This window comes from Pavona decussata, unplaced genomic scaffold (genome assembly GCF_977016875.1).
Source record: "Pavona decussata unplaced genomic scaffold, jaPavDecu1.1 SCAFFOLD_40, whole genome shotgun sequence".
In the NCBI taxonomy this organism is placed as follows: Eukaryota; Metazoa; Cnidaria; class Anthozoa; order Scleractinia; family Agariciidae; genus Pavona; species Pavona decussata.
Window position 1 is genome coordinate 902,501 of NW_028145462.1, and position 19,623 is coordinate 922,123.

General features: G+C 41.4%; 2 protein-coding genes and 2 long non-coding RNA genes across 5 annotated transcripts in view; 1 reads left to right on the forward strand and 3 right to left on the reverse strand.

Annotated features, from left to right (window-relative positions):
• The window catches only part of LOC146483053 (uncharacterized), a 258,284-nt gene extending 243,249 nt beyond the window's left edge, over positions 1-15,035 (forward strand). For both annotated transcript variants that reach the window (XR_014863966.1, XR_014863967.1), the window contains exon 3: positions 14,969-15,035. This is a non-coding gene — a long non-coding RNA (uncharacterized LOC146483053). The remainder of the gene's footprint in view (positions 1-14,968) is intronic.
• LOC146483060 (uncharacterized) overlaps positions 1-19,623 on the reverse strand; it is a 286,304-nt gene that overhangs the window by 195,319 nt on the left and 71,362 nt on the right. The window lies entirely within an intron of this gene.
• LOC146483074 (uncharacterized) lies at positions 2,981-6,671 on the reverse strand. Its single transcript, XM_085106398.1, has one exon. It carries the CDS (start codon positions 6,669-6,671, stop codon positions 5,031-5,033), a length of 1,641 nt encoding a protein of 546 aa, XP_084962524.1. The 3' UTR covers positions 2,981-5,030.
• Positions 15,198-17,337, reverse strand: LOC146483075 (uncharacterized). The gene is made up of 2 exons (XM_085106403.1): positions 15,541-17,337; positions 15,198-15,347 (listed from the first exon to the last, which is right to left on the reverse strand). The coding sequence occupies exon 1, from the start codon at positions 17,290-17,292 to the stop codon at positions 15,901-15,903; it is 1,392 nt and encodes a 463-aa protein (XP_084962529.1). The 5' UTR covers positions 17,293-17,337; the 3' UTR covers positions 15,198-15,347; positions 15,541-15,900.

Consider the following 19,623-nt stretch of genomic DNA (forward strand, 5'->3'; position numbering starts at 1 on the left):
GTACAGAGCCCACCGTCTGGGTACACAGTCTTGTGGTTGCCAAGAAGAAGAATAACAAGCTCAGAGTGTGCATGAATCCTAGCGACCTCAATCGTGCCGTCAGGCGGGAACACTTTCCCATGCAGACCGTGGAAGATGTGATTAGCAGGATGCCCATTGCAAAAGTGTTCAGTGTCCTTGATGCTAACCATGGCTTTTGGCAGGTTAAACTAGCCAAGGACAGTAGCAAGCTAGCTACCTTTAACACCCCATTTGGCCGGTATAGTTACACACGTTTGCCCTTTGGGATAGCATCGGCCCCAGAGGTGTTCCAGAATGTTATGTCCCATTTGTTTCAGGACATTGACGGTGTTGAGGCAATTGTGGATGACCTTGTTGTGTGGGGGAAGATGTGGAGCAGCATGATGAGAGGCTTAGACAGGTGTTGGACCGCTGTCGTGAGCGTAACCTCAAGCTTAACAGGGAGAAATGCCATTTTCGAGTATCCGAAGTTCATTATGTGGGCCACGTGTTGAGTGCAGATGGTGTCAAACCAGACCCTAAGAAAGTTGAAGCAATCCTAGCTATGCCAACCCCAGCCAATCGAGAAGGCTTACAGAGGTTCCTGGGTGTGGTCACCTATTTATCTAAGTACATCCCAAACATGTCTCAGAAGAGCGCTCCACTCCGCCAGCTACTCCAGAAAGGTGTTGAATGGTCCTGGGGACAAGTAGAAGATGACGCATTTACAAGCCTGAAAACTGCAATCTCGTCAGCTCCAGTCCTTAAGTTCTTTGACCCGAAAGAACCAGTGACCTTGTCTGTTGATGCAAGCTCAAAAGGTGTTGGTGCAGTCCTTCTGCAAAATGACCGCCCAGTTGCGTACGCATCCAAAGCCTTGACTCCAAGCCAGGAAAATTATGCGCAGATGGAAAAAGAAATGCTGGCCATTGTCTTTGGCTGTGAACGCTTTCATGATTATTTGTATGGGCAACGAGAGATTACAGTTGAAAGTGATCACAAACCGTTGGAAGCAATCCTGAAGAAGCCCATTCATCAAGCACCCCTCCGTCTTCAAAGGATGATGCTCAGGATCAAGCCTTATGCAGTTAATGTTAAGTACCTACCTGGCAGCCAACTGATTTTAGCTGATACGCTCTCCAGAGCATACCTACCCAGCAAAGCTACAGACCAACCTGATGAGTTTGAAATTCATGTCCTGGACTCTGGACAGATGTCTGAGATGATGTTTTACAAGTTGAGGGACGAGACTAAGAGTGACCCTGAACTTCAACAGTTGCAGAAAGTTGTCATGAGTGGTTGGCCGCAGACCAAGCTAGAGACACCAGTTGAGACAAGACCTTACTGGAACTACAGAGATGAAATAAGCTGCTATGAGGGTTTAATGTTCAAGGGTGATCGCATAATTGTTCCCCACAGCCTGCTACCCGAAATCCTACAACGCATACACGCCGCTCACTTGGGAATAGAGAAGTGCAAAGCGCGAGCCAGAGGAGCAGTGTTTTGGCCAGGTATCAATGGTACAATGGACGAGTTGGTATCCAAGTGCAGTACCTGTCAGCAACACCAGCGAAACAACCAGAGAGAGCCTTTGATTCCTCAAGAGGTCCCTGAGAGACCCTGGGCGACAGTTGCAGCAGACATTTTCTACTATAACGGGAGAGACTACCTGCTTGTAGTTGACTATTTCTCAAAGTATCCTGAAGTAGCTCGCCTTTCCAGTAAGAATAGTGAAGCAGTTATCCTGGCAATGAAAGATATGTTTGCGCGTCATGGAATCCCTGAGAGGCTAATCGCAGACAACATGCCTTTCCACAGTGCGAATTTTAAGGACTTTGCCAGCAAGTGGGAGATAGAAGTGGTAACCTCAAGTCCACACTACCCAAAGTCTAATGGTCTCGTGGAAAGAAACGTGCAGACCGTTAAGCAGTTACTAGGGAAAGCTGATGAGTCCAAACAGGATGCATTCCTCGCGTTATTAGAGTTCCGTAATTCCCCTATCAGCGGAATGGATAAATGCCCAGCAGAACTACTTATGAGTAGAAAGCTTAGAACACGACTGCCAACTTCCAAGAGCCTCCTTGAACCGCAGCCTAGGTCTACTTCTCAGATTCGTCACAATCTGTTGACACGTCAACAACGTCAGAAAGCGTTCTATGACCGTGGCACTCGGCCACTTTCCAAACTATACGAAGGCGAACCTGTGCGAATGAAGCGGGGACCGGATTGGACACCTGCGGTGGTCGTCCAACAACACCAGACTCCTCGTTCGTACATTGTGGTGACCCCAGATGGAACGCAGATGCGTCGAAACCGCTTCCATCTTCAGCCGACCAAGGAAGAGGCATCGCCAGCCCCAAGCCCAGCATGGGAAGCAGTAGCCAGTGATGAGTCAAATCCTAGTATGCAACCAAACACTGATGCTGGTATCGAAACGCCAGAGATGGAATCACAGCCTGATATCCCGCAAACGAATCAACCCGTCAGAAGAAGTCTACGGGTCCGAAGACCACCACAGCGTCTTATTGAAACTGTATAGTGATACCGTCAAACTGACTACAAGTTTAAACTAAAAGAACCTTTGGGTGATTTTGTAGTTACACGCCCAAAACCTTTGGACTGTTTGAACCTTGTTTAATTGTTAGAACCTCGTTTATTTTCGAACTGTCTTAGAAGAGGAGATGTCACGTTAGGATGTTATGCGTGACGCGTGACACGCATGCTCATTAGAACTTTATACATTGAACTTTGGAATAGCTCGCTCGCTCGTGGCTTTTCGACTCGAGTCTTATGACATTGCTAATGTCTTATTAACAGGGATAATAGTTGCATGTGGAGCTGTCAATCTAGTCCTGGGAAACGTTTTCACTACTCATACTTGTAAGCAGATAAAAATCAACTATAATTTTAACAATACTTCAAATTACTTAGTAAGGAAAATAATTTATCAGTTTCCATGAAAATAGTTTGTCAAAAATATAATCATTTATCAGGATCAAGATAGCTTAAAGAAAAAGAGCTTTAAAAAATGAGAAATTCTGGCATCCTTTGCCATATAACAGGTAAAAAACAAGGGCAGCTAATTAAAAGTTGTGCTCCTTGATTAGTTATTTTCAAGGCTCCTCGATGAGTTTAAAATAACAGCAGCATTACTGCATAGCAGCAAAATAACTAACCTTTTTTATAAAAACCCTTTGAACATCTACAACAATAGGCCTTATCACGGTTTTCGCGGGAAAAAAATACAAATGTATTGAAAGTTCAAAACACGACTGGACGCTTTCTGGTACAGGTACATCCCCCAATTTTTTTTCTTAAAATCCTTTTCCTAGTGCCAAAAGTTTCCAATTCATGAATTTTTCAGAAGCGATGTTTTACTAAAATTATTTGACATCGGATTTCCATACAAACACTGTTATTTCAAGCGTGTTTAGCTACTCGTCAAAATGGCGTCGAAAACCGTGATAAGGCCTATTAAGGCCAGGCAAACTTTATAAAATAAAAAGGTTCAAACTATAAACCTTAATTGCCATCTGACAATTCTAATAAGATTAATAACTGGATTACACTGAGTGTGAAGATCAGGGGCGGATTTAAGGGGGGAGGGGGGGCTGAGGGGACCGCAGCCCCCCCTTTCAGTTTGTCGGAGATTTTGTTTTTGGTCAAAATATACAATAATTTTATCATTTTGTAAGCAGTCTGTTGGAGCTTTTGATTTTTTTAGCTAAAGCATGGTTTTTCGCTAATAGTATGACCAAAATTGTGCGAAAAAGCTTTCAACGTTACAGGCGTTAATATTATCCTTTTGAAATGACGAAGAAGACTGGATGCGAATTACTTGTCTACAGTCAATCTATTTTACAGAGACTGTAACAACGTAAAATCATAATGTCTACATATATAATTATATACATTTTGGTTAGGTACAATGAGAATAAGATTGTGACACGTACGTGCTTATGTGTAAAATGTTAAGTGTCCTTGTAAAGTAATGCGATAGCCTTCAATTATAGTGCAATTGCATTCAGTCCATCATGTTTGATTAGCTCCCAAATTACGGTTAGATATCATTTCTTCATTCGTTTCCTCCAAGGCTGTTGTGACCGGCTTTTGAGCCGAAGAGCCACAAACAATGCATCATTATAACCACAACTTATAATTTTATTCAGTATGGAATCCTGATATTTTACTTTCCAGACTGCACCAGATTGCATGTAAGAGTACCCAAATTTTCAAAATTTTCTGGGGGGGGGGGGGGGGGGGGGCATGCCCCCAGACCCCCCTAAAAAGTAGCGCCTAAGGCACTACTGAGGCGCGCTAATGCACGCTGAATAGTATTCTTGTTCGGCCCCCACTTTCAAAAATGCTAGATCCGCCCCTGAAGATCACTCGGGGAGCATTCTTTTGGGACTCTTCCATAATAGGAATACAAGGAGTAGATAGGAATAGGAAGAATTTCATTCTTTGCAGAAATAAACTCTGTGTATTCCTTTATTCCTGAACCACAATAAGAATAACCAGAATTGTTCTAAAAGAATACACCCTCAATTTTCCTACACTCTTAATGCCATTTTAAAACTTGTATATTTTCGTAAGTTTTCTTCGTCACAAATGATATTGAATTATACGTTACAAGCTCTAACAAAAAAAAAAACAAAAGTTAAAACGTCAGTAAACGACTACAGTCAGACCTCTATTAAGCGGCCACCCTGGGGACTTTAAAAACTGGCCGCTTAATAGAGGTTGGCCGTTGAATAGAGGTATCGAATACAGCACTTCACTGACAAAAAAATAATTCGGGACTTTGGAATATGGCTGCTTAATCGAGGGCGGCCGCTTAATAGGTGGCCGCTTAATGGAGGTCCGACTGTAGTTACTGTTACAGTCGAAAGATGAAGCAGTAATGGGTGTCTTCATAGCCACTTGATAATCCTAAATTGTCCCGAAGAAAAATGAGTTAATTGTTGTTCCTGCGTTTTAGTTTTTACTAAAAACATGTTGATTTGTGTTTCAGAATTGAATCACTAACTCTAGAGAACATTAACCTTGCCATTACGGTCATCTGTAATAGCCACAGCAATGTGACCATCCATGCTCACTGTAATCCCGGCTATATCAAAATTTTCTTCAGTTACTACTATTCTCCTCACGAACTCACCATCTTTTGTGTATATTGCCACACAGAGCTGGTCTCTTCCTCGTTCCCATCCAGCGACGACAACAAATTCACCAGATGGATGACATGCAATGCGCCAGTACTCATCTTCTTTCTTGTTAATGTTGAATTTACGCTGCTGTTTGCCATCTTCGGTGAATATGAACACACAGGAACCATCCAGTGTCATGATCTGGCCATCAGGACCAGCAATGACATCATATGCAACCTTCAGTATCCCCTCTCCAAAGCTGCGTACATATCTCCCCTCATGCTCGTACACATGCACAGTCCCATCTGTCAGTACCAGCACTTTGTTATTGGTGAATGCCAGTCTGCCCCAGTCCCCGCCCCTCACAGGAAACTTGTGTAGTAGGTCAGCGGTATGACTGAATACTTGAACTTCCCACTCAGCCCCATGCCTCCACGGCCTAACCAGTACATAGATGTTGCTATTGTTCACATCAGTGGCGACATCAGAAACATCTAAGACCATCTCAGTGTCATTACGTTCGGGGTAAAATTGGAGAACAAACTTTCCGCTGCTGTCAAACACTTTCACTCTTTCATCCGAATCGTCTGCTATAATAAACTGTCCATCTGCGTTTGAAGCGATACCCATAGGATACTTCAGCTTGTGCTCCTCTTCACCCTCCTGACCAAATGACCATGGTGTGACACAGCAGTGCTCCATACCTTGTTTCTGCAACACTTGAGAGACTCTTCCATCACTGAGTGGATCCACTTTCTCTTCCCCGGTATCAACACAAGGCCAGTTGTTTGCGGACAGCTGGTTGTTGCCAAAACTGACCATCAGAACAACATCGTAAATGGTGCGATTCACATGACAATTGGCGGAAATAATCGCCCCTCGTTCTTCTTTACTAAACCAAGCCCAGAAGCCTCCTTTAAGCTCGACAGTAAAACATTCCTTAACAGCTGACAGACTGTGTAGCTCTTCAATGCACACTCTACACGCTGGTAAAGCGATCTCGGGATTGTCTACTGTCTCCAATATTGTCGACATTACTCGATATTGCATGGCCAGTACGCGATCAGACAATTCCAAAGCTTCATTAGCGAATGCTTCTGTCGCTTTTCTGCGGGCATCTTTGAATCTGTCTTTTGCATTGGCAAGCGTCCTGGTAGCTGACTCATCCAGGTCAGTAAGCTCCAGTTTTCTTATTCCTTTTGCCAGAGAAACTGCTTCAGCACTAGCTGTTCCAGCTGCTGCTTCTTCCTTTATCGTGCCGTGCTCCCTTCTGCGCCTTGCTTTACCAAACACTTCATACAGCAACTCGATTCCTTCTTTAAAGAAGCTGATACTTGCTAACAAATCTTTTCTTGCCAAGCCCTTCAACTGCGACTTGATATCGTCGATTTCACGCACGATCAAGCCACGGAATTTCTGATCTGTTACGTCGCCATCCTTCAACTTTTCTGCTGCTTTATCCCTTCCTTTATTCACGAGCAAGCCGATGGTGGCTTTAAACACAGCTGTTATTATTGAGGACATCACAGCTAAAGAGAAAGCCTAACAATGCTAACAGTTTTATTCTGTAAGCTAACAGAGCTTGTTGATTAGTGTTGTGGCGTTGCTAACTAGACAGGAAACATTTTCACATATTTCCGCCTGCAAATTAGATTTTGAAACAAAGAAATATAAAGAGTTCATAGTTCAGTGCCTCACAAAAGACTTTAAAGCGGGGTTCTTTCACCTGACGCAATGTCTAGAAATATCTATTTTCAACGAATCAAATGAGAAAGGAAACGATGTGTCAAGTGCGTCAAAGGGTTTAATTATTGCCGCTTTTACCCTCAAGCTGTGTCCATACCGTATTGCACTGTTAAAGCTTTTCTTTTGAATATGCTACCTGTTAACAAGTCATGACGGGTGTTACCCTTCGGTGATCGCGACTTGATATGATCGTTCAATTCAATCGTTTTTTTACAACAGTTCACTCACATAACTGTAAGTGTTAGCCGCAACGTTTCGACTGCTAAACTGCTAGTCTTCACTGATTAGGGGGTTGTGTCGACTGGTTGTCAGTATCAATAAAAGTAGTAACACCATGTTTGACATCCATGCTTTGCATGTTAGTGATTGGAGGATTTCGACTGTTTCGATTCTCGTTGTTCGGACTGTTTGTTATGAACACATGCACCGTTAGGTCCTTAAATTAAACAGTACGGTTTCATAAAACGTTTAGAGAAATGATTGCCATTATCAGAAGAAAAGTTAATCATCTGTTTTATCAACAGTTCAAATACAAAACTGATCGCTTCTTAAAATTGGCCGCCACATTAGAAAAAAAAAATAATAAAAACTGGCTGATACGAAATATAAGGTGATGAATCTGTTTTCGCGCGAGATTTTTTCCAACTCGCGCGCCAGTTTCTCGCCGACAACTGAGATAAAAGAAAACTAAAAGTCCTTGAAGCTAGCTGTCTTAGAAACCACCGTAGTCTTTTTATTTTCACCGCTAGTTCCGTTTAGCTTCTTTTTGTTTAATTAAAAACGAATAAAATAAAATGACGCCAACCCATTATTATAAATCCATTAGTGACCAACATTTTAAAGTCTCCTGACCCGTAACAAAGTATTGCATCCAACTGATGAATTGTCCTTGTTCTTCAACATGAGTGAAATTCATTTGACTGCTTATTATCTGTCTTGTGCATATCCGTTTTGTCTGTTGGTAGCTCCTTTCATTAAGAACATGTACAGTTCTGTAACGTTTTGACGCATCTATAAGTTTGGTATAGCTCCAGATAAACTAATATTGTGCTGCGCTCTTGGCCTAAAATTAGAAAAATGTAAAGACAAAACAACCAAAGCAAGTTGCTACAAAAACGCCAACATTTCTTAATTTAAATTTCGACATCCTATGAAGACTAAATGAATATCTACTAATAATATGAAAGTTACCAGTCAATTTTAAATAAACGTATTTGTTCAACACCTTCCATGATTTCTGAGAAACATTCTTGGATTGATCATTCTTTAACTAAATATTTGCCTCCGGCAAAAAGCAATAGTAGTCTGGGAAGGATGATTTAGGCCGGAATTTTGAGGGAGAATCTCATTAAGATGCAATAGATTGTTTGTGCTTATCCGTTAATGGATTTACTCAATGAAGGTTTGAGAAAAATGAAATAAATAAAAAAATCAACCGACTTTAAGTTCATTTCAGTCGCCAAAGTCGCCACACTCGCCAAAAACGCCAATGAGACGCCTGTGTTTTACCTAAGAGCTCGTGTGAGACACGTAACGAAGTTTAGGTGAAGAACCCACGCGTGGATAACGCGAGATGTACTTCGCGTGTGCATTATTAGTCCGAGATCTATATGTATATACAATCTTTAAAACTATTTGGAATTAAGCTAAAATAATAAAATACTATAATATTTCTATAGCGCTTATACATCATTGTACTAACCCTAAACAAAACAAATTTAATTACAATACTAATTTAGGGTATTTTTAATTTACTGCTTGATTTAAGATAGTGAATAAAATGCTTTTGACAACCAATTGCATCATTGGACAATCATTTTTCTAGAAAATAAATCCATTAACGGATAAGCACTAACAATCTATTCCATCTTTACACATCCATTTCCATGAAGATAACATTCTTTAGTGAATAAAGACAAGCATAAGTGTCATCATAACATTCAACTATTTGAAAAGTTTGAAACTCGCTGTGTGAATTATCCTTAATTTTCTTGCCGCCATTTAGACACCGTTGTGGTAAATACGTTTACATGAAACGATACCACTGTCCACATTAACCTGTCTTGATGGAACCAATATTCCCTTAAAAAGCAACAATTAAAGCAGCCATCAACCATCCTGAGGTACAGGAACAGATGATTATTACAAACATATGAAGCCAAACTTAGTGCTTTAGAAGTTGAACTGAGAGTTACTTTCATCCATTCAAAATCTTCAGTAATTTGATCATTTCTGTATCGCGCTAGTCAAAGGCAGTTATTTTTTAGGTCTCTCAAGAAATTTGCTTTGTTTATTAGCAAGCATTCAGTAGTCGCGTGTTTTAATTGTTATTTTTTTAAATTGATAATTTCTATCAACTTAATGTCTATTGTTTTTGATAAAAAGGTAGAGGTGTAAACTTGCACAAGCCACCTTATTTTCATGACAAGCGTAATACTACAACTTCCTCGGTACAAGATCCGTTAATTGTAACGGTTAAAATATTATCCATTAAAATACAACATCTTGCTGGGATGTGTCCTAGCGTGGTACTCAGTTGGTTAACAATACCTCTCTGTGAAGGACGTATTCATAAAAGGGGCCCTATCTCTTTCATCGCTTTCATTACGTCTTCTGTTCAGAAAATCCTCAAATGACACAGGCGTGGCCTCACATTGATCGCTTCCTCTTTTTCGCTGGAAAAGATACATCTGTATGCAATAAAAGATGGAATCGTCTTCCTTTAAAGGACAACATCCTTCTCGGTGGACTGAAAATCGCAGACAAATCTTGATGAGAACGCACCAAAAATCAACGTTTAGATTAACCCGCAATCTGACAGCGCTTTAATGTGGCCCAGTTCACACTTAAACGTTATCGCTTGTAAGTAAATGTTCAGCTTCCATCATCGCGTAGCGACGAAAACGGCCGGAAAGTCATCGTAAAGGCATATTTTTGAAAAAAAAAAATAAAATAAGATAACGGTTTGCTAAGTGATTGTTTCTAGTGAAATGTTTTCGATCTCGACGGGCTTTTAATATATATTTTGTAGATGTGAATTTCAGCGTTTTTTTCAAAAGATCATCACTTGTTTCATGCACGTTTGCCCACCATCAAATTTGAGGCAACGTATTTGGAACGTACATGGGGCTCATTTCTGCGTTTCCTCAAGTTAAAAAATCTGGATCCACTCTCTTGTTGAGATTTATGATGGCTATATTTATAAACGGTAACCGTTAAAAAATAATACGAGTAGTACGAATTAACAACCACTTTGTAAAATCCCGTTAGGCCAGGTTAACATGAGTGGACGAGAAAACCGGTTAAACCAGTATTTACCAGTATTTATATTTGCACCTGGACCATATGAATGTACCAAAACTGTCATACCCAGTGTCCTCTCTTGTCAATGCCCAAATGTAGGCCGTCTGAGATCTGGGTACTACTTAGGTGTTGAGTAAACAGTGTAAACAATAATCAATGCTTGGAAAGTTTCTTTTATTTTCTTTGATTTATTTAAATGTAAATATATTCGTTATGTATGTCGAGAGACAAGGTGTACTGTTATAGACCCTTGTAGTTAAATAGTTATTGTTTATTTTTAATCTTTGAATTAAACATATTTACAGTTCCTTGCATACGTTCGTCGTTTACATGTAATTATTTACAGTAAAGAGATGAAATTGTTTCCATATTTTTCACTCCATATGAAAACAGTATATACTTTTTTTATTTTTAATCTTTGAATTGAACATTATTTAAAGTACCTTGCATAAGTTCGTATCTTACATGTAATTATCTTCAGTAAAGAGATGAAATTGTTTCCATATTTTTCACTCCATATGAAAACAGTTGTTTGTTTGTTTGAGGTCTAATAACCTTAACTTTTTCCAAATCTCATGGTCATGACTAACATGGAGGAACGTGAACCAGTTTATGCTAACAAATGCCGTGTTAATTTGTTCTTTCTGACCGTCGAAGAGTTTTTGCAGCAAACAACGCTACTTATTTTGGCGATAAAAACTTGAATTTGCCAGTATATCTGTTGGCTGTCGCTTATAGAGACTTTATGAAAGCAGAAAAAAAATTAAAGAGCGTCTAAGAAGAGTTGAAGTTGTTTGTTGACGTAATTTTCACTCCATGGACACAAGCACCCTCGACTTGATTCCGAGGCAGTTTTATGTTGAAGAGGTGAAGGCCATCACGAATACTATCAGATCTCGACGTCTGCGTTTAGCCACTGATTGGCATCGATGTTCGCAAAATGAACTTTATTCATCAATCCTGCTGGCTTGGCTCTATGTTCTATTCTAGTAGAACAGAAATCGCAAACCTTTTCGACTAGTTTTCGTGTGATTTGATCCTCAAACAAACTTTTTTCCACCTCACCATACTAGATTGGCAAGCCGTGAGGGCTTAAATTTCTCTTCTCTGCTATCAGTGTACGATTGTTTTATTCTTATTTGTGTAAAGTCTCTGAATGAAGTTAAAATGTCTGTTTAGGCACGATTTTTACTCCTTGTCATCTAAACTGACGTATGATTTGTGTTGTTGATGTAACCTTGAATTTGTGGAGGCGTCTTGTCGGTTTTATGCTGGAAAAACTCTTGGTAAGCCTCATTTACGCGTCACTCTCATTCTCTGTAAAAATAAAGAGAAAAAATATGTAATATTACAAATAAATAAAGTACGTAAAGCTCATTAACTGTTTCCCTCCGAATGTAAAGACAAGATTCAGAATTCAGATTCAGAAAAGAAGTACTCAGTAAGTAGCTTAAATTTGAAAGGTCACACTTTAGGATTTTATCTTGATAAATAGTTAACAAATAAAGAAGCCTCGACTGTGCTCTGTTCTGTTGTAAAGCACGCAGGAAGCGGCTAGAGCACGAAAGAAGTGTAGGGGGAAACACGAGACGTAGTCGAGTGTTTCTCCCTTCTTCTTGAGTGCTCTAGCCGCTTTCTAAGTGCTTTACAACAGAACAGAGCACAGCCGAGGCTTCTTTATTTGTTTTATGATAAAGAATTCTTTTTTCCCCCCGCATTCACCCTCATTTTCAAAACCAACTTCATTTTCCGAACGAACAGATCTGGCGTCAGCGTGCATCTGTACTCTGATAAAGCACGCTAAAATAAGCCAATTACAATCCTTGTTAGAATGTTTCAAATGATTTGATTGGTTGAACAACACGAAAGCTGTCAGACATGTCAAAACAAGGCATCAAAGTTTACAAACTTTGCTCAGTTCGAATGTCACGCCAGTAGCGTCCGCGCTTCTTCAGTTTTTCCTTTTAAAAATCAGGATGGAAAAGTAAAATGTTCATTGAGATCAGGTGGATTTGTGGCTCGTGAAAATCTGGACGTCAACAACATGGCAATTCGAAAACAAACTGCTTTAAAGCTTGCGGCCGGTAATAAACCAACTGCTGTGCTGTGTTTTGTAAATGAACAACAGTCGAATTCACGGGAGCAAGAGGAGTGCTCGAACTGTTGACACCGTTACATGTAAGATCGAGTTAGGAAAAGGGCTGCTGTGACTGCTGTGGCTTCCCACTCAATGCTCCAGAGAGGATATCTGAACAAGCTGTAAGTTGTTCACTCGAAGGGCGAGCGTTGTAATTTCTGAGGCTTGCTTCACTGCGGTGAGCGGAGGTGGCCATGATGCGGCGTGATAGAACTTGCACCAAAAATGTAAGGATCTTGTAAGCTTATTTGTGTATTCGTTAGCTAATTAAATTTTCAGTTCTCTTAATTTTTTGTTTGATCTTTTTGTACGAGAATATAGCTAACGAGCGTTTACGGGACCTTTTAACACTTGTTTAAGCTTGTGACATTTTTACATCTTTCGTTCTAAAACTTGAGCTGTCCATTTTATGTTATCTTTGGTGTTTATCGTCTCTGCTTTCGATGTAATTTCGACCATTTCGTCGGTTGACATGTTTGCAAATCTCTGTTTATATTTGTACTTGGCTCTGTGTTTTAGTCGCTAACTTCTTCGGAAACTTCACTTTCAATCACCGTGTTTATATTTGTACTGTTCGTTTGCCTTGTATACGCACAGGATGGTCTATGTCCAGCTCGTTTACGTTTTCTAGGTTATAAAAGACGTCTGGATCGAAAAATTATAATAATACACCGTATTCACAAATGGCGGATGCGCGGGAAAAAACTGGCACTAGGCATCAAAACGAGGCGTTTTAGGATAAACAAAAAATAATTTGCCTGCGAGTACAAGCTCACAGAGAGACTATTTAGCTGATCAGTAAGCTCCTAAACAGCAAGTTTTTCAGATCACTGGTTTTATTCCGAACGAGAGTGGTCTAGTGTTTCTTGGTTCGTTTCTTGTAGCAATCCTAAATGCAAAATAGACAATCACGGAAACAAATCGGTTAGAGTTTTTGTTTCCGAAGGATTCAACTTTCGAGCGCAGATGGATAGAGGGACGATAGAGATACTGTACTACAGAAGTTTGTTTGATATGTCTTTCGGAATCCGAAGGTAAGATAGGTCTTGAAGGAAACAAAATGAACATGCAAAAGGATGCATTTCTAACGAGAGTTGCGTGATCAACTTCGTATCGGACGTTCCGAGCGCAAGAGAGACTACAACCATTTGTCTAAACCGCTATAATACCGAGAAAAAAAAAGACGAAGACAACAACGAAAAGACGTGAAGGATGTGAAGAGAAACGGCTGGACGAATAATTTAAAAAGAAGCAACAGATGAACCAAAACTTGTCTGTTTCGATTCATTTATATTGTAGCCGTACTGTAAACAACAAGCAGAGAATGCAGTCTCCTCAAAGTTCATAATTTGTTAAATCAATCAAGTTATCAAAATCCAACCGTTTAATAATGGAACAAGCTCAGAATGAATATTTCTTGCCTGAATGAGAAAATTGTATTCCGTGAAACAGGGACTAGAGAACACAGCATTGTGGCTTTTTAACCGGCATTTCGGTTGAAATCAATAAAGATTTGCATACTTAATTAGGTAATTTGTCAGAATTAGATTATCGTATTTCGCTTTACACTGGGTTCCTAAACTTGCCATTCCTCAACGCATTTGAGAGTGACATTCCTGAATTTCCTTGAAGGATTCTTTTCTTAAAATTGATACCTTACTTCCAGTAGTTCCTCTTGACTTTGGTAACTGCTACATTTTCAATGACTTGCATGAATCTTGGCCAATCTTGCGATGCATAATATATTTTTTAGTTCGGGGAAAAAGCGCCTAAAATGTACCGAAATATTTAAGTCTTGGCTTACATATTGCTTCCTTAGTTAAACTTTTCTTTCAGTAGCTTCCCTCCACCTCCTTTTTTTTTTTCGTTTTTTAGGTATTATAGCTGTTCACAATAGTAGGAGTCAGTTTTTGTAGCTTTTGTGATCGGAACTTCCGAGTAGTAATCACCACGCAACTCTCTTTGGAACTGCGTCCGTTTGTAGATTCATTTTTCTTTCCTTTGAAACCTGTTTTAATTCCCTTTCCAAAAAATACATGGAATAAACCTTTGTGGCTCCTGCTAGAGTGAAGATCTTTCAAACAACTTTTCATATTTTCTGTAGACATTACACTCGAAGGTTTGAAACAAACAATCTAACTCAGTTTTTTCCTGTGAGTGTCTAGTTTGCATTTGAGATTGCTACAAGAAGCCAACCAATAAATAATAAACACTAGAACTTGAACTCGTTCGGACTAAGTGATCAGAAGAACTCAATTTTTAGAAACTCAGCACTTATCGACCCTCTAGAAGCTTACATGACTGGAAATTTTTTTTGTTTATCCTAAAACGCCTCGTTTTGATGCGTAGTGCCAGTCTTTTCCGCGCGTGTCCGCCATTTGTGAATACGGTGTATAATAATAATAAATAACTAAAACCGAGAGAGAAGTCCATGAATTTCACAAACGGGCTGATGGCGTGACACCGTTGCTTCATGCATCTGTACTCTGATAAAGCACGCTGTTTCAACCAATCAGCGCGCGCGTTATTTCGAAATTTTATCATAAAATAAAATAGACAATATTACAGCAAAGTACTGCTCAGTAGCTTTCATTTGAATGGTCACACTTCAGGATTTCAACCGCAAATTCAAAAGTTAGAATCACCTTGTACAGCTTAATAAACAGCATCACGTGAAAGTACTGCTCAGAAGCTTTCATTTGAATGGTCACACTTAAGGATTTCATCCGCAGACTCAGACGTTAGAACCACCCTGTACAGCATAATAAGCAGCACCACAGGAAAGTACTGCTCAGCAGCTTTCTTTTGAATGGTCACACGTTAGAATTTTAACCACGGACTCCAAAGTTGGAACCACCTGTAGCGGTCTCGCTCAAGTTAGAAATGAAAGTCTCGCTCCCGGGTTGTCACACGCGCAGTCGAGAATACCAAGCCAAATTAGGTTACGATTCTTTCTTTATTGTTCCTTCGTATTCCTATTCTTGTGGCCTCAGGGCACTTATCGAAGCGGTCAACTGAAATGATTACATTAAGAAATTACCTAAATATTCGTTCTTTTTATAGCTAAAAATGATCACAATCCAAGCGCACGTGATATTGAAATGAACTAAATAAAACAGTCAAAATCTGGTGAAACTAATGGAATAGAAACAAACTTACGAACCTACATAACAATGTAATCTTAAACATAAGTAAGTTGTCGCTTACCAACGTTCGCGGGTCTTAATTTCTTCGGAGAATTTCGCTCTAACTTGTCTTCTAGATCTTGATCTCAAGGGGTCTTAGTTTGAACTGAAACGCGAGCTATGGGCTATGCCTATCTATAATGCGGTAATCACGGCGGTAACATAAATCAAACCACAAAATATTTCGCGACGTATTTGATTCCAACGGAAGCGGTTACATGGCTCCCCTAAATTAGTACCTTAATTTACTCTTACCACTATACCTTATTTGCAAACGATAACAAAAATTAAATTTTCTCACTGTTCATCTTATCTATCATCTTAATGTTCATGGCACTTATTAAGAGTTCTCTGATGGCTCCTCGACGGGGATTCCCGGTCTTCACCGATCTTCTGACATCAACAGCACTAGCTTGTGGATTGGCCTTTCCAGCGTTGACAACGGCTGCCTTCTTCTTCCGTCTGGTGTCAGATTTGGTTTGCCAACGTCTAGCATCCCCTTCCGTACCAATCCATCCTGGTCTGGTTGGGCCTCAATAATACGACACATCTTCCACTGATTTCTTGGAGTATCTTCATCCTTGACTATCACGACGTCATTGACTTGAAGATTTTTCCTTGGTCGGGTCCACTTCTGTCTGGTTTGTAACGAGAGAAGAAATTCTTTCCTCCACCTGGCCCAGAATTCGTTCGTTAAATGTTGAACCCGTCGCCACCATTTTCTTGAATACAGGTCAGTGGATGTGAATTTTCCCGGTGGGGGCAGGACCACCTTCGTTTTCAACGTCAGGAAGTGATTTGGCGTGAGTGGTTCTGCTGTGTCTGATGATGTGGTACCTTCTGCTGTTAGAGGTCGGCTGTTAACTACTGCCTCTGCCTCGCACATGAAAGTCCGTAGAGCTTCGTCGTTCATTTGGTGGCCATTTTTCTCTAGTAGGGCGGAGAGCACACTTCTCACGGTTCTTATTTGGCGCTCCCAAATTCCACCCATGTGACTAGCGGTGGGGACGTTGAGTTTCACCTCGAACCAATCACAGCTTTCTTTTAGCATCTCTTGTTTTACTTGACTTTGGTCCATTTCCGCTAACGCTTCCTTGAGCTCTCTTCGTGCTCCAATGAAATTCGAGCCATTGTCGCTGCGCATCTGACGCACGGGACCACGCCTACATATGAAACGGCGAAGGGCGTTGATATAGGAGTCTGTTTCCAAGGAGTTGGCAACTTCTAGGTGAATGGCTCTTGTTACTAGGCATGTGAACAATACACCATATCTCTTGAGTTCCTTGCGTCCTTCTCTCACGTACCAGGGTCCGAAATAGTCCACTGCGCAATATGTGAAAGGAGGGGTAGGTGTTAATCTGTCTGCTGGGAGATCTGCCATTTTCTGTTCTTGCACCTTTGCTCTAAGCTTTCTGCAAGTGACGCATTCATGGACCAGCCTGGAGACTACTGAGCCACCGCCTATGATCCAGTAGCCAGAGGAACGAATTTCGTTGAGTGTAATTCCTTTTCCTTGATGTAGAGCCCTTTCATGGTAGTGTCGGGCTAGAAGCTTGCTAACGTGCCCATGTCCAGGCAGAACAATTGGGTGCTTTACATCTTGAGATACGCTAGCTTGCCTTATTCGTCCACCAATTCTTACTAGATTGCTATTATCTAGGAACGGATCCAGACGGGAGAGTGGACTGGCTCCTTTAGGTTTCTGAATCCTGGGTCTTGAATCATCTTCTCTAGGGGTTTCGTAATCTGTAGTTATCTTCTTCAGTTTGCTCATCTCTTCTTTAAAAGCTTCTTTTTGCACGTGTCTTATGATTTCTTGTTCTGCTTTTGTTAACTCATCGACGTCAATCGGACGATACTCGCACGCTGCGGATCTTGTCTTCACTCCATCCATAGTTGCCTGCTTTCCGCGTGTTCTTTCTAGCAAGATCTTTCGGTACCGCAAGCACAAAGCAACGGCGCGTTTTGCTCTGAACCAGCTTTTAAGGTATTCCAGCCGTTGAAGCAGGGTGGCGTATTGCTCTTTGTTTGTCGTACAAGTTGTAAAGGTGGATGCCTTCCTTACTTCTTTATCGTCAGGCTGCAGGGATTCGGGCACACTCCTCTCTAAATTCTTCCAGCTATCGTGGTGATCCCAAAGGAAAGAAGGTCCTCGTAGCCACCTCGAAGGCTGCAGGAGGTCTTTGGGGCTCAGACCGCGCGAAGCATCGTCGGCCGGGTTGTTCTTTCCGTCAACGTACTTCCATTGTTCGGGAACAATGCGTTCTCTGATCTGCTGAACTCTGTTTGCAACGAAGGTGTGAAACCGGCGTGCGTCATTGTATATGTATGCCTGAACTACTTTGCTATCGGTCCAGAACACTTCTTCGACTTCTTCGTATCTCAGCTCTCTGCTCAGCATCTCGCTAACTCGGACGGATACCAGGGCGGCTGTCAGCTCAAGGCGCGGTATGGTTATCGGCTTCAGTGGGGTAACACGTGCTTTACCCATAACTAGTGAGCAGTTCACTCGGTTTCTTGTGTCCACCAAACGGAGATAAGAACACTGGCCGTATCCTTCTGTGCTAGCATCCGAGAAGTGATGTAGCTCGACTTTCTTGAGGTTGTCCATTTCCTTTAATTTGAAACATCTTGGGACTTCCATCATCTCTAGAAGGGGGAGTTCATTTCGCCACATTTCCCACTGCATCCGTAGCTCGTCGGGTATGGCGTCATCCCAGCCTATGCTTTCCTTGCATAGCAGCTGCAATATTCTTTTTCCGCGTAGCAGGAATGGGGCCGCGAGACCAAGCGGGTCGTATATCGAGCTTACTGTTGACAGGATGCCACGCCTCGTCAGTGGTTTATCCTTTAGGGTAATACGGAACTTAAAAGCGTCGTTCTCAATGTTCCATTCTACGCCGAGCACACGTTCGGGAGGAAGTAAATCGCGGTTCAAATCAAGTTCCTTGATCTCCTTTGCGCGCGACTCTATGGGTGTGGACTCGACAACTTCTTTACTGTTAGACGTGAACTTGTGGAGTCTAAAGCCTCCTCTCATGCACATCTCAGTGCCGTTCTTGATCAATTCAATGGCTTCTGGTACGGTTGGGACTGACTTAAGCCCATCATCGACATAGAAATTCTCCTTAATAAAGGAAGCTGCTTCTTTTCCAAGCTCATTTTCACCGTCATCAGCGGCAGTTCTTAGGGCTAAATTAGCACAGCCCGGAGAGGAGGTAGCACCGAATAGATGTACCGTCATTCTATATTCTGTTGGCTCCTTTGAGGTGTCTCCTTGTTCCCACCAAAGAAAGCGGAGAAGGTCACGATGTTCCTCATTGACGTGTACCTGGTGGAACATGCCCTCGATGTCACAAGCGAATGCCACAGGTTCTTGTCTGAAACGACACAGGACACCAACCAAGGAGTTTGTCAGATCAGGGCCTTGTAGTAGATGGCGATTAAGGGAATGTCCTTGAAAATCTGCTGAACAATCAAAGACTACTCGTAGCTTGTCGGGCTTCTTAGGGTGATACACCCCATGGTGAGGAATGTACCAAACTGTTTCATACTGCTCGGGGGCCTTCTCTGCGTGGCCTTCTTGGAACATCTTCTGCATAAATGACACATAATCTTCCTTGTATTTTGGGTCAGCGGCAAATCGTCGACTTAACTGCTTTAATCGTGCTTCAGCGTGTTTCTTGTTGCATGGTAAGTGAACGTTTTCATTGCGGAGTGGTAAGGGGATTTCATAGTGCCCATCTTCTGCTTTATGAATACCATTAGAGGTAATGTTCATAAACTTCAAATCTTCTTGGGACATGGCTAAGTTCGCATCTTGAGGCTCAGAAAAGTCCTGCTCGAACATTTTCTTGATTGCCAAAGGTGCCATTATCTCCTTACAGCTTCTCAGAGGGATGAACTTGCCAGTTGAGGTTTCTTCGCTTGCTATTTCTCGTGTAGCGACGCGATGGCATCCAGCTGTCATTTCGATTTCATTATCATGATCTCCGTGGTTTCTGGCTCCTACCACTCCCCAGCCCAACGTTGTGCGTATAGCGTACGGGTCGTTTGACCTTCCAGGAACTATGGATCTTGGCTTTAAGGCACGAACGCAATTGTT

What these genes read in the sequence shown, in the direction of transcription:
- LOC146483074 (XM_085106398.1), bottom strand. Translation starts at nt 6,671, where the DNA reads ATGTCCTCAATAATAACAGCTGTGTTTAAAGCCACCATCGGCTTGCTC.
- LOC146483075 (XM_085106403.1), bottom strand. Translation starts at nt 17,292, where the DNA reads ATGAGCAAACTGAAGAAGATAACTACAGATTACGAAACCCCTAGAGAA.